This window comes from Symphodus melops (genome assembly GCF_947650265.1).
Source record: "Symphodus melops genome assembly, chromosome: 21".
NCBI classification, from domain to species: domain Eukaryota; kingdom Metazoa; phylum Chordata; class Actinopteri; order Labriformes; family Labridae; genus Symphodus; species Symphodus melops.
In genome coordinates this window covers 1,418,561-1,433,832 of record NC_136711.1, presented here as the reverse complement: position 1 = coordinate 1,433,832, position 15,272 = coordinate 1,418,561, and the positions used below count along the sequence as shown (strand labels likewise).

At 45.8% G+C, this 15,272-nt stretch overlaps 1 protein-coding gene across 1 annotated transcript in view; it reads left to right on the top strand.

Annotated features, from left to right (window-relative positions):
• Positions 1 to 15,272, top strand: part of ca10a (carbonic anhydrase Xa) — a gene marked incomplete at its 3' end in the record, with an annotated part of 163,446 nt that overhangs the window by 60,481 nt on the left and 87,693 nt on the right. Inside the window, exon 3 of the mRNA XM_079372341.1 lies at positions 8,141 to 8,283. Within this exon, the coding sequence (XP_079228467.1) occupies positions 8,141 to 8,283 (143 nt within the window). The remainder of the gene's footprint in view (positions 1 to 8,140; positions 8,284 to 15,272) is intronic.

The following is a 15,272-nucleotide window of genomic DNA, read 5'->3' as shown; positions in this document are numbered from 1 at the left end:
TTTAAGCAACAATGACCAAATGTTTACACCATGATCACCATGACCGCTTAAAGCAACAAAACGCTGTTTAAATGTAAAAGCTCCTCTTCTTAGAATGATCCAGAGAGAGCTGCTGTGAGACGGCTGATGGAGCGTACTCTGGGTTAAATCCTGGGACTCATTGACTGGACCTGCAGCATACTGTAGGACATCCTCTCACAGTCAGCCTGTTGGACCCTTGAGCTCTTTAAGTGGACATGTTCTTGGTCCACCTCTGGGCCTTCATCTCTTCAGCATGGATGCTAACACAACGCGCCGCGAAATGAAATCTAAACCTACAGAACAGTGACGGGTAGAAGGGACGGTCTGCTCTCTGCAGCCTGAGCTGTCCGTGGTCCTGATCTGTCCACGGTCCTGCTCTGTCCACGGTCCTGAGCTGTCTGTGGTCCTGAGCTGTCTATGGTCCTGATCTCGCTCGACTCGTCTCCATGAGAAGATGAAACTGCTCAGGTTTCTGCATAACGCTATGTAAGCTTGTCTGATGGATATGATGATTAACAACAGCTCTGTACTGAATTCATCTAACATTAAACTCTAACTTTAAACTAACTTTAACCCTTTAAACTCTAACTAACACTTTAAACTAACTTTAACCCTTTAAACTCTAACTAACACTTTAAACTAACTTTAACACTTTAAACTCTAACTTTAACACTTTAAACTAACTTTAACCCTTTAAACTCTATCTTTAACACTTGGAGCTCTAACTTTAAGCGTAGCTGCTTCTGTGTAAAGTAATTCTCTCTGCCACCTAACAGGCAGCACAGTGCTGACTGTGCGCTCAGGAGCCCTCGGAGGACGCCTGCAGGTGATCTCAGGTGTATGAAAAATCATTTATACACTAAGTTACTCTGCATGAAATAGTAAATGGTCTTCTGATTACTCAAAGCTCTTTTACACCACAGGTCACAGAGTCCATCAGAAGTGAATATTCAGTTCGTACAAATGTAAACTGACAAAGCAGTTCGGGATTGAGTGTCTTGCCCAAGGAACTGGGGATCGAACCTCCAACCTTCAGGTTGAGAGGCGACCGACTGAGTGGCCTTGTTAACTGAACTGAGACGCAAAGTTAAAATCAGCAGCTCTAAAAACAGATCACATCACATTTAAGCTAACATTTTATTTCCCATAAAGATGGAGACGTATCTGTTTGCATCCTGATGGCGTTTGTTTCAAGACTTGCTGGTTTTAGCCCGAAGCGATAATAGTCAGCATCTGGTTGGGAAGTTACCGTGCTGCTTGTTCTATCAAAGATGTGCGCTCCTAAAGGCCTTATAATGCAGAGAACAGAGATGTTATTACACCCTGAGACGAGTCAAACGCTGGTTATATAACGGCCCCGATGTCAGACGTTTACCGTCTCCGGCTTCCCTTCACAAAACAACCACGGCTTTTTCATAAATGTGCGGCACCCGGCGCCTGTCCACTGCTTTCATTAAAAACATCCCTCCTTCTGTTCACCCCCCCCCCCCCCCCCCCCCGGTGAGTAAACAAGATGGAACCTGCAGCTCCGGAGCACGCTGCTTTCACATAGAGAGCCAGCAGAATATATGACAGCTCCGTTAGTGCGGCTCTGAGACATTCATTATCATTAAGATGTCGGTTTCCATACCTGCTTAAGTAAGCATTTACTCCCAAGCTGTTAGCTCTCTTTCAGCACCCCCCATCTCTCTCTCTCTCTCTCTCTCTCTCTCTCTCTCTCTCTCTCTCTCTCGCTCTTCCATTGCGGGAAAATTTGCAACCCAGCTTTGCATCAGCAGTTACAAAAGAAAGGCACTTTTTCTACTTTTCTTGATGCTTATCCAAGAAATTGACGTTCAGGATGCACGTGGGTCTTATGGCAGCGACGGTCTTAGTGTGTGTGTGTGTGTGTGTGTGTGTGTGTGTGTGTGTGCGTGCTCACTTTGCATTTCTCCAATTCCCTCCTGTTTCCCAAAGACTATTACTCTAACTTTTCATCCATATCCAGTTGACAGAATAAAGACATTTCATTAAAGCTATCTCTGCGCCTGGGCCTGTTTAATGAAACGCATACCTCTGCAGCCAGCATCAGTCCTCGGTGTGTGTGTGTGTGTGTGTGTGTGTGTGTGTGTGTGTGTGTGTGTTTGCAGACATATGCATTCTTTTATGTGCTCTTAAATGTGAATCTTTATCTCATTGAATGTTATTCTGAGGTGTTTTACCTTTAATCTTTGCAGCTTTAGTGATCTCTTGTGAGGTTACAGAACATTTTGCTGTCTCTGTTGCAGCTTTAACCTTTTTCTGGGCGTGTCTTAGTTCTTCCATATAATGCATGCTATGGCTTGCGCTCCTCGAGCAGCTCTCTATAATGGGAAACAACACTCCCCCCAGGCTGTGGGTCGAGAGCTGCACGGCTCACTGCGAGGCACTCGGCTGAGGGAACTAATTAATGTAAGGCTTAATTGTCCAGCAAGCGTCTCCCCAGACCTCGGCTCCCACCTTCACCACAACCCTGAACTCTAATAAGCCCACAGGGGCGACCCAGCGTGCACCTCGCAGCCTGCAGAGGCAGCCGCATAATGAGTCTGCAAACACGGCCGCACGAGGCCGAGAGAGCAGCTACTGTGAGCGAGGCCGCACTACCTGTCCGTCCCACTTTTTGTTTCCTTTAAATGACCCAGAGCCACTTCGAGCTTAATGATGATTCACTGAAAGTGACAAATGTATTCTAATCCCCATTCTAGTGCTTCTTCATGTTAAGGGGAGTACTTACAGAGCACCAATGCAAGGTAGCACGTTTGGAAGGGAGAGGCCAATCGTAGCCTCTCGGGTCTGAAATAAGACGCTCTGGTCGGTCACCTAGCAACCGTGGAAGCTGCAGCAAAAGCAGCTAACACGAACTTTACTGATCCTCCAATTGGGGGAAATTGTTTGTTACAGCATAACAAACAAGGCTCATCTGAGCTTCCAAGGCCCCTTTATTGTCTTAACGTAAGAATCAGTAGTTATTTCAGTCAGTTGAAACTAGAGCTGAAACGATTCCTCGAATAACTCGAATAATTTGATTACAAAAATTCATCGAGGAATTTTCGCTGCCTCGAGGCTTCGTTAAGTTTTTTTTTTTAGTTTTTTTTGCGTCATCAAAACTTTGCTTTGAGTATAAAACACGTTTAATGTAGCTGCAGCTACCTGCTCCTCTCTCTGACTCTTACACACAGACACTTCAGCGCTAACACACACACACACACACACGCACACACGAGCGTGGCGTGCCCCTTTTAACTTTTAGTCAGCACACAGTTGATCCGTGATCTGGTCAAACGGTCGGCTTTTCTCCGTGTTTGCAGCTAACGTAACGATAGCAACGTCCTCACAGTCTCTGTCATAGACGCGTCTCTGTAGTCTGTGAGCGCGCTGCAGGAGCAGACAGAGATACACTTATAATAATAAACAGGCTGATTATATTAAATGTCTGATGTCTTCAAAGCTAAATCAAGACAGAACTTGTTTGTGGAATAATAATTTAGCAAATATATATTTAAAGTTTCTCAGTTTCCTGATCTGACATGATGATTGATTCTGTGATTGATTCACCAGAACATAATGCTTTCTCTATTAAATGTACTGTAACAGATGTGTAGGCAACACTAAACACTATTTGTTATTTCAGCCATTGTTGTTTGGCCTGTATTTTTCATCTACCTGCCGCCTTGACCAGTGAATCAGAAAGTGAATTATGGATCCTGTCAGTAATATGGTGAGTTTTTTTTTTTTAAACTCCAACTTTATTGAAAATTTCAAAGTAATATGGTGAGAGTCAGGTTGGTTGTAACAAGCAGGCGTTACCATGGTAACTGCAAAGAAGCAGGTTTGTAGGGACGAGACGAGTTAAACCTTAATGAAGCGGAAGTATGATTTATTCGATTAATCGATTAATCGATCGGGATATTCGATAGAATACTCGATTACTAAAATATTCGATAGCTGCAGCTCCAGTTGAAAGCAATCGCTAACATTTAAAAAAGTGAATCTCGGGATATGCTGCGCCTCAAAGAATGCACCAGATGGATCCTAAGATAGATGTGTCGACACAGTTTTTACTTGGCAGAAAAATTAGTAAATGACCCTGAGTGCAGGATGAGTCATCAGACGTGTGATCGGTCCAACAGGACGCCAAAATAAAGTTCTTTTTCTGTAAAAAAAATACTCGTCATTGAACTCTGTGGATCTTCCTCAGGCAACATTAAATCCGTTCTGTCTGATGTTGTGTCTAATGTACAGTCAGCATGGACCCTTTAAAGGCGTTTGGGAGAGACGTGACTAATAGAAGCGTGACGCTGTGAGCAGCAGATTGATTGCTATTATTGTTTTAAATTGGCTGCTGTAAGAGCTGTTTTTTTGCCCGTCTTTTTTGCTGAACGCCGTCTTCCATCATGTGACTCCTCATCGATGAAACATTGTGATGAAGAGCGGCCGTGAAGCAGAAGCCTCCCCGCCCTCAGTTGCCCTTTTCACTCGCACATTAGACATCCGACATCTGCAAAAGGCCACGCCATATATCCCCGTCCACTTTTACAGCTTGCCAATAAGGAATGAAAGTGGCTCTGACGCGGGCGGGCGTGCTGGGAGTGAAATATAGAAGGCCGGCTGCTATAGGCGGGCGTGTGCACATTATTGACAGAGCTGCTTGTGCTTCTGTCAGCGGTGAGTGAGTGTCCCCCGCTGCTCCAGCTGCATTCAGGAATCTATCAGCGGCTAATAATTATGTGTACATTTACGACGAGGGGCCCGGGTTTAATGGATCGATTGGCTCACACTTCAATTTCCATTCTGCACATGGATTAACTGTCATTTTCAAGATTTTGCATTGAAAGAGCTCTCTCGCTCATTTTTTTTTTTTTAATACCTCCATGAACAAATTCTGTCTTGCTGTTTTCCTTCCTGTGGGAAAGACAGAATGCATTTCTAACAAGGTGTAATTGAAATGAACATGGTACATTTTTAGCTCAGGAAAGAAGCGATCCTGAGGGTTTGTTACATCACGCAGCTCACTCAAAGTGATAGGAATGATCAGCAGAGTCCTTCTTCTTCTTCCTTATTGATCTGTTTTGTAATTACTTGTTCAATAATAAGACTCAAGCTCAAAGTGTGGTAACATTCACATGCTAACACATCAACGCAGGTGATTGCAGCTCGAGCCGAGGGCAGTTTTGTTTAAAGCTGCTTATTTATGGTGCGTTGGAGGAAGGTTGCAGGTGTGAGCCCTGGAGGAGGGCGGAGTCTTCAGATTAAGAGATGTGTTGTGGTTTCATGCTGCTGTTCAAGGGAGGCGTCGGCTGGATCAAAAAGCCCTGTTCCTGAGGCCGTCGTTTCCCCTGATATTATTTTCAGAGCTCACCACAGTCACCAGAGAGTCCGTCTGTATCTCAGTCGAACATCGCAGTCGACTGCTCGGGGGCTTCCCTGAAAAGCTGCAGAGGCCAGCCTGCCGCTCTGTGAGCCTACGTTGAGGTGGCAGAGGAGCTGCAGTGACCACAGCTGCCACTGTTGTGACAGAAAGGAGAGCTGCCTCCTGGTGTGTGAGGCCTCTGACAGCCAGCGTGAGGTCGAGTTCACAGGCTGCTGTCATAAAGCCACAGTGTTTCTCTTTAATAATGTGACGCGGTGCAGGTCAGAAGATGTTGAAGTCAAAGCGTAGCCGGCTCGCAGAGAGAGCTCCCTCCTTCACAGGGATTACCAGGCAAAGCGTTTTAATGCTGTGTGAGATTACAGATTTACAGCCAGCCATGACTGCCGTCTGCAGCTCAGCAACCTCTTACTGTCCGTGCCGGCCCGAGACGCCTTTCTGTGATTGACGGGTCCTTTAAAGTCTGCACGTTCATTTTCAAGTGATTTCTGTCAACTTTTCGTTGCAGGAACCAAAAAGTGTTATTTTAGAAGTCAGTGTCAAGGTTCTCTCTAAACGCACCGCGGTACAAGACTAAATCAGAATGCAACATCCCCCCACATTTTCCCGTGTTCTCCTCATGTTCACCGTTCATGTTGTCAGTCTGTCAATCCTTAAGAGGAGCTTTGCAAACAAATAATCCACACATAATTATTTCACAAATACAGGAAGGCACTGTAATGATTTAAATGGGGATTTCTGTCATCAGTGAGTTTTATTGAATGATATCGTGACCCAAAGATTCCAAACTGAATTGAATTCTGAGATTTTAAAGAGGACATATTCTCTCCCTTTTTTCAAACAGCGCCCCCCTGTGGTCTAAATGAAACATCTGTGTTTCTGAGCTTTGGTCCAAATATAACATGAATCAAGCAGCAGAGGAGGTTTGAGACCCTGTAGAAACCAGCTCTCTCAGAAAGCTCTGTTTTGGTGTGTGTATCTCTTTAAATGCAATAAGCCCCGCCCCCCGAGTTTTCCCAGTAGACGTCACTCCTTCGTTAGGGAGAATAAAAATGGCAGACCTGCTCCAAAGTGTTGCTCTGTGCTGGGGGTGGAGTCGATGGGTGGAGATACCAGGGGAGGGGATTTATTTATTTATTTATTTTTTAAACAGAATCCCACTGTGACATCACAAGGAGAGCACATTACAAACGGAGCATTTGTCTCTGTGTTTTGCAGATCACAAACATATAACTGGATGGATTTATTTCACGTGTTGGGGGTCTGTAGACTCTCAGGTTACCCAAGTAAATGATCAAAAACTCTGTTCAAGTGTTTTTTTTTTACATTATGTCTCCTTTAAACAAAACCCAGTGTATCCCACCACTCTATCAACATAAGAACCAAACAACCAGCAAATCAACCTCGGACAGACAAAGCAACATGCTGTTTGCACGTTTAGCTCTTCATTTCCCGTGTGATCTTGTCAAACTGTGAGTTCAGGTGCTCACGCTTCACAAACCGACCAACTTGGGGAAGGGCACGGAGAAAAACCACGCAGGAGACTGAATGATGTTCACACGGATCCGATGGGAACCGCCAGGAAGAGCCGGATCCGGCCGTAAAAAAATAAAATGAACACGGAAGTTTTGATGTGTTGAATGAAGTGTTGTCAAACATAAAGAGAAACAGATGTGATGGCGTCTCTCCTCCCCTGAAAACGCCCTTCTTCATTAAAACAGATCCATCACATGTTTCTGAGTCACTTAAACTAAATGCTTTCTGCTGATTCTGCAGTAAACATCCGATCTGCTTATTACCAGAGGAGGTCTATAGACAAACACTGTGCCCTGTCTCTGTCTTTACTCCACGCCTCCGTCTGCTTGTCTGAAAGCACCGGCGATGAACTCTGTAGCTCCACGTCTCATTGAACTTATTGACTCGCTTTGAATTCACACTGTGATGTGTCTGCTTCCTCCTGATTCACACAGAATTTGCATATTTTCAAATTATCTCGCCTTTTGTTGGAAATCTCGGCGGTGCTCGCATATCACAATTCCAGTGACTCATCCCTGCGTAATGCTGTGTTCCCTAAATGGAGAAGGCCGCTTTGGGCTCCTGCAGAGACATTGTAGCGAAGAGCTGCCTCGGAGAGTTGACCATGATAAGCCTGGATCTGCTTCCCACCCTGCTGGAGGAATGCAATCCTCGGTCCCTGATGCCAAGTCTTACATAAGAAAAAGACTGGCTCAGATGCCTATCGCGCCCACACTGTGCCGTAGTACATGTGATAGCTCATCACACACTCCTCTTATTATTGTCAAAGCGTCTTATAAGAGGGAGCGTTTCACTCTGAGCGTCCTGATTCTCACACGAGCGTCGACCTGCTGCAGGAGTGGTTTTTGTATCTCCATGATGATGATGATGATTTGGACATGTGGGAGCCTATGATGTAAACAAGTAAATGATGTGCAGTGTGATGTAGCTTCTAGAAATATGAGAGGAATGATATGAATGATTGCAGGTTGAACAAATCTTTCCACAGGATGGGTTTTAGCGTAGCACAATGCTAACACACGTCCTGTGCAGAGTCCAGATTCCAGACCCTTCCATGAGCATCTGTCCTCACAGGTTCATAAGATCTGAGTCTGGCAGCTCTGAATGCTGTCAGCTGTGTGACGTCTGGCTGGAAGTCGCTCCTATCTGCTCCGTGCAGATGTTTTCTGAACGCCCGCCCTGTCTTTTGTGTTGCAGTGCCGTCGTTCTGGGGGCTGGTGAACTCGGCCTGGAACCTGTGCTCGGTGGGGAAGAGGCAGTCCCCCGTCAACATCGAGACCAGCCACATGATCTTTGACCCGTTCCTCACGCCGATAAAGCTGAACACCGGCGGACGCAAGGTAAGGACAAACAACACGCTGCTCTCTTGCTGCTTGAATCTCTAAGATGTTGCGTTGAACTCCTCAAGCGCTAGCTGCTTCTGCGTCGGTGGCATTGGGTTGCTTTTGTACTTTGTAAAGGTGTGTGTGTGTCTGATCGATGCTCCGATGACTGCCGTTTGTGTTGGTGGACAATATGAGCCGTTTGTCCAGGGAACACTCTCGTGGAGATAACACACAGAACAATCTGCTTTTCATGGATGCACAATGCTTGTGTTCTGGTTCAAGGAAAGCTGTAACATTATCTTAAGGGCTTTACAGATGAAATCCTGCAGCCAATCAGCGGATTAGTCGAGCGTATTGTTGATTATTTTCTCCTGTGCAGTTGTGCAGCGAGGACGCCGTGGATGTGGATCAGAGATCTGCCGTGTGCCGTACGACAGCAGCTAATTAGGAAGCCTTCACAGATGGGCTGCTTTCAAAAGAGCCCAGTTGCATGCTGGGATGAATGGTATGATTAGTTTATGTTTACATGGCAGCAGTAAGTACAGGGCCGGCCTGGGGCAATGATGGAGCACGCAGGACGCACGGCCGTTTACCTCCTAGGGCGCACTGCTCCATGAAGTAGATCCAAAAATAGATGTGCGTTGTGTTTGTGGAAGCCCCGCTTCGGACCCTTCATTTAAAGCAATTAATCACATACGAGCTTGGTAAGAGAGATAATAGAGTTAGTGAGATAAGAGCGGTCGCTCGTGCTTTTTCTCTCTGGGATAGTTGAAGCTTGAAATGAACATGAAGTGTAACGGCTTCCTGTGACGGCTCCCCCGCTGCTGCCTCAAAGGCTGAGCAGCTTCCCTGCAGATCACTCGTGGTCGTATCATGTTATTAATATAGGGATGAATCCTGGAGGGGAGTGGGATATTAAAGGAAGCATCTCCAACATAAAGCTCAGTGTTTTTAACTTGTTTATGCGTTTGCACAAATACTCCAAACCTGTTTTCTTTGGAGATAAAATGCTAATCAGTGAGCTCTCTTCATAACTCCAGCTCAAGTACCGTCCTCATATTTATTTCACTTACAATGGCCATGATTTCTGAAATAGAAAGTGATTGCAGAGCAGGATTGTTTTAGAGGATTTTTTTTTTTTAAATCTGTGCTGATAAAATGTGAAAACAAATATAAACCACAACGAAAGAGTCAGGAATAACAGAAGGACCTTCAAGGCGGGGGGCTGCACCTGCTTTTCCAGTCACGACAGAAATAATGAAAGGCTGTACAGAGTGAAGAAAGTCTTCTTCATCCAGGCTCCTCAGTGGGCTAACGAGTGTGTTAAATCCACCCGTTGTCAGACACATTCACACACACACACACCCCCCCCCCCCTTGTGGCTTGGCAGTGAATTGCAGAGCAACGCGTTCCCTTGATGCAGAAGTATAAACCAAGTTTAACACGGGGGGCACCGTCATGAGCTGTATGACGCAAACAAAGGCCAAACATGATCACACACACACACACACACACAGGGATCACATAGATTTGATCCCTGCAGACCTCCACAGCCTCCCAGTGTTCACCATCACAGCCCAACTTTCTCATTTATCTCTGAGAAAAGTTTCCAAAAGCCATTCTGGACTCTTTTCTGTCTCTGCTGCTTTATCTGCAGCCCCCCCCCCCCCCCCCCCCCCCCGCCGACTCTCTCTGTGCTGCGGCCTAAATGTAATCTGTTGTGTCTCCATCTCTCTGAGCACCTGAGCTGTCAGCCGGCGAACACGAGGCGGGCTTCACCTTGTCAGTGCTGATTCATCCGCGCTCTGTCTCTGGCTGTTTGGCAGCCACTCAGCCTTGGCCAAACACGCTACAGAGAGCGGTAAAGAGCTTCAGCTCGGGCTCGCCGCCGCTCAGCTCGCCACCTCCACACAGAGAGGGGCTTAAATCTTGCTTTCTGCCCAGGAGGGAAGCAAAGGGAAAGATTAACCCTCCCTTACCTCAGGCTCACTCCACACACACACACACACACACACACACACACACACACACACACACACACACACACACACACACATTAAATCTGCATGCAGAAGATGAACTCCTGCGTTAATTGATTCCTGTGCTGCCCTGTATTGTGGCTAATGAATAGTTAAGACAAATTTAATTGACCTGCAAAGAGAAATTTTAATTAATGACGAGGAGACATGCAGACTGTGCTCGACGGATTGAAGGAAGCACACTTATCAAAAAGCCTCTATTAATTGAATATTTACTCTGCCATAGATGAGCTGCAATTACTTGAAGAGATTTTAATGAATTTAATCACTTTGGCGGCGAGGATGGAGGTGGATAAAAACATGATTTAGGAGTCTGCTCTCGCCCGTGAAGTGTTTTGCTGCACATGTTTGTATAGTAGAGCTCTTATGTAACTACTTACTGTGTCTTTTTGTCCTCGTATCCCTCCTTTATTTCCAAGCTAAATGCTCAGGGAATCTATTAGCGCTGTGAATCGGAGGCGATCTTCACATTTGAGGACGCTGAGGCTCTTTCCTGCTTTTGTTCTTGTGCTTTGATGTCAGGTATGTGCAGGAGCATTGTAAGCACAGGGGCAGGAGATGTTTTGAATAAAAAGGGATATTAAGTAATGTAGGGACTTTGGTTGGGATCCTGAGTCCTGCTGATGTCCTGCTTTTTAAACAGCTCTGAATGCTTCCCACTAAACGATGTTCTGCTGCCTTTCTTCTTCTACTGTTCATGAAACACGTTTCACTGTCGTCTGCTGAAACGATGTGACAAGCATCCCTGTTGTTGTGAAAGTGTGTGTGTGTGTGTGTGTGTGTGTGTGTGTGTGTGCGCGCTACTGGCTGCGTTTCCTAATTACAGGCAGTGATATGTAAACAACAAACAGCAGGCTCCTGATGGCAGCCGGACTCGGACTCTGCAGAGAAGAAGCTCATCCTCAGGTTCGCCAAGCTGGCCGCCCGGCCATCGAGCGCCGCTCAGTCAGCCGCTCATTGAAGCTCCTTCTGCTCGTGGCTTTAACATCGAGTGTTTGCCAGCAGCTGTGTACCTGTGTTGAAGTTGTCAGCAGGCCAGTGCAGCTCGTGCTGGGCAGTGTCGGGTGTTTTCCAGACGGGCCCTCTGCAGATGTTTGCAGCTCGCTGAGGGGATCAGATCAGATTTTGGGGTTTTCAGTGTCCTGTGAGTGTTGCAACACACTCATGTTATGGTCGCAGAAACGTCATCCAAATCGTATCAAGAATCATTTATAAAGCAGCCAACATGTGTAGACTGACACAATGAACTGGGGCTGTACGTGACACTAAATACTAATCATACATTGACGGTAGCCTGAAGTGGAAATACATCCTTCCCATCATACTGGGTCAGTGTGGGTGGAATTCTTCAGAACTTGAATCATTAATCTTGATAACAATGCAGTTTTCTTTCCCCCCAAAATTATAAGTTAATGTCTCAAGACATCAACTTATAATTTTTTTATAATTTTGTTGTCCTGAGGTAATGAGAAAACAGCCTGAATGTTATCAAAGGAAAAACAAAGTCCAATGGAAAGTGTGAATGGAAGCACAAAAGAGTCAACAGGCTGATGCCAGCTGTGAGAGGTGCGGGTTGCATAACAGTAAAGTAAATATTCAATTATTCAAGTTGTTGATTCAGATGAATTAGACTCCAGTCGGGGTCGTTTGAAACTGTGAGGTCACTGCAGCGTTTCAAAAGGCGAGCATTGAAACCTGAAATCAGCGTCCTCTGATGATCTCGAGTCCCGCTCTGACACGGCGAGGCGAGGCGGGGCGAGGCGGGAGATGGCTGTAAATTCTTCATGAAGCTGAGGATTCTTCTCATGTCTGCGGCTCCACAGATAGTTGGACGTGTAACCGCGGTGTCGGTGCCAGCATCCATGACAAGTCCATCTGTGGGCCTGAATCTCAATTACCCAACAGAAGAGGGAGAAAAGGAAGGGAGGATCAGGGTATGCCGGCACAGATGGCCTCGAGACGTCGCTCTTTGTAAGATCCTGACGGCACGGAAACTTCCAGGATTCTTAAATCTGTTGAAGCTCCAGTTTTTCAGAAGTTCCTGTCAGAACAGAAATCTTCACGCGTGCATGCAACAAGGAAGACAGATGGTTGTTTTCTTGCAGCTGATTCTTCTGCAGCAAACACATAATGAGAAAGGTCATTACTCAGATTGATTACTCCGTCGATCGATGTCCAGCATCTTTGGAAAGAGCGTGTCGGGAAAGTATCTCTGGAACAAATCTCCAACGTGTGACTTTCGATGGAACGATGGAACTAAACCCTAAAACATGTGAAAGAAACACAACAGCTCCCTAGAAGTGAAGCTAAGACATTCAACGCTCCCCATACTGACTGGCTGCAGTAAAGGCTTATAAGCTCCGCCTCCTCAATGTTAAAAGGTGGAACATTGGACAAACTATAGGCTGTCAAACAAATAATGTTCTGATTGCAATTAATTCCTTTATTTAGATTGATTCACGAGATGAATGCCATCGTTTCACATTTCAAACCTGTTTTTTGTTTTGCTTTTATTTTGAAAGATCGTCTGAGGCCCCGTGTCCATTTTTTCATGAAGCATTCATTCCCAAAGAAGGAAAGTGCTGCATGTCCGTCCTGTCTCTATGACAACAGTGCGCTGACGACGCTGTATGACCGACAGGACTCTGTTACTCTTTACTGTTTTAATATTTGAGATTGTTTATTTCCCAATCAGACACGGGGCGAGGAGGATGTGGGTACGAGACACGATCCACAGGCGAATAAACTCCGCTGAATGTCATAAATTTGGAAAAGAGCGCCGGAGACGTCAACAGCTCCTTTCTTAAAATTTGAAAGATTTTCAGCCTGAACACTCGAAGCGGACAGAATACAGCGACGTGCTCGGATGAAAAGACGTCTGCTAAAATCTCTCTCTCGTAATTAAAAACAACTGGTGCTCAAAAACATCAAACTAGGTGGGCCTAAGGGTGTCTTACTCCTGTGAGGATAAAAGCTTTGTTTTATTTTGAAAAAAAAAAAGATCGTCCAGTGAAGTGACGGATAGTTGACACTGCAGCAGTAATAACTTCATGAAGTGTAATCATGGATATGAACGAAGACGTCTCGCTCTCGGAGCACAGCGCTGCACCTCAGGGAAACTTGGATTCTGAAGTGAGTCTCTCTCTCTGTTTCCTCTCCGACAAAGTTCAGTCCTCTGCATCCTCACACTCTGCATGTGAGCTGTGTTTCTCCTCCTCCGCCTCAACATGCCGCCGTCAGGACTTTGTGTCTTCTTGGCCTGGTTAGAGGTGTTACATTTGATGAGAGTGTGCTGCTTGGTTGTGTTTTTGGGGGGCATTTGATGACTGGTGTGTGTGTGTGTGTGTGTGTGTGTGTGTGTGTGTGTGTGGAGAGGGAGTGTGCAGGAGCATATTGCAGCATGATTCACAGAGAAGTGGGTCAAAGTTTGTTTTGCTGTTTTCTTTACAGCACAGTCGGGCAGAGGAGGAATGAGGCTGCAGACAGCATGAGGACTGACTTTGATTCATTCTTTTAAGGCACTCATGAGAAGAGATAAGAGCAGCAGAAGATCCTCCTGTGATTAAAGGGGGGTAACGATACTGTTCCTGTGTTGATAGTGAGGAAGTCTCTGGTGATCCTGGTTGGATTCTGGTCCAGAGCCGCACGCTGACTTTGAAAGCTTCCTCCCACCGTCGGATGTTTTCTCAGAGAGCCGGTAATGACGTCTCCAGGGACGGAGCTCTGTGGTGTCTTTAGGTTCAGCTGATTTAAGAGAGAGGCTTTCAGGACAATCACACGTCCACATCACCACTGAGGGAGGTGGACGCAGATCTTTAGAACCGTGAAAAATCAATAATAACCACATCAACAGGTTTTACACCTCGTTTTCGTTTTCCACGTTCTGCGACCGATGTTTCTAAAAAGTTCCTAAACAGACAATGCCTCTACGGCGTAGTGCGAACAAAGAAGGACATTTACAGATGGATGGACAGCTGAAGGAAACTGTCTGACGCCGTGGGGGGAGGAGACTGGATTAGCTGATGTTTAATCAGTGTGTGTTTCCTGCAGCTCCACCGCGCCGTGTCTCCGCTCTGTTAGTCACGAGTCCTCTGCAGCGGGATGCACACCTACACTTGTGTTTCTGCCAGACTGGAGCACGGCGCATCAATTCACTTATGTGTTTACTGGTGTGTTTATGATGGTTTTATATCACATCCATCTTATTATCAGGAGCTGATACTGAAAACACCGCAGGTGTCCGTCAGTGCTGCGGCGTGCTGCGCTGTGAGAACGCAGCCTGATCGGTTCTGTGCTAGTCATACAAACTCACTTTACAATCAACATCAACAGCTGAGCTAGCAATCTGTTTACGGTCTGTCTGGAATCCACCGCAAAAGTTATTTTAACGAAAGTGGAGGCACATTATTCCTTCGGGGAGGAGTTCAGCAGCCACATCAGGAATCTTTGAGTTTCACATACGAATGAAAGGTAAGTAAGTAAGAAAAAAAAATAGACTCCAAGTTTGAGAAAAGTAATTTTCTCAAGTCTAATGAACTTTTACAACTTATGGAGAGATTGTTCTAATTTACATCATTAACAGCGAGGCAGAAAACAGCCACACAGGATTCATTTTAGCGCTCTAAGTGGGTCAGCAGCCCGGTGGTGATAATTTGTCTGAATGCAACCTGTGTGAGAAACGTGGGTCCAATCTGAGCCAATCAGGCTGCAATAATTGATGGAGTCAGGGCCGGAGTCCGCCGGGACTCTGAGGCTCTTTTGTTGCTGATGAAGACGAATTTATTTAACCTAACAAGGTTAGCAGACTGCCAGTGACTTAAGACATGAGAGGCAGTAATTAAAGTGTTGTTACTGGCAGGTCACACCTACAAACACACACACACACACACACACACACACACATACACACACACACACACACACGTGAAGTAAAGTAGGAGATGGCTTCCTCAGACTGACACATTA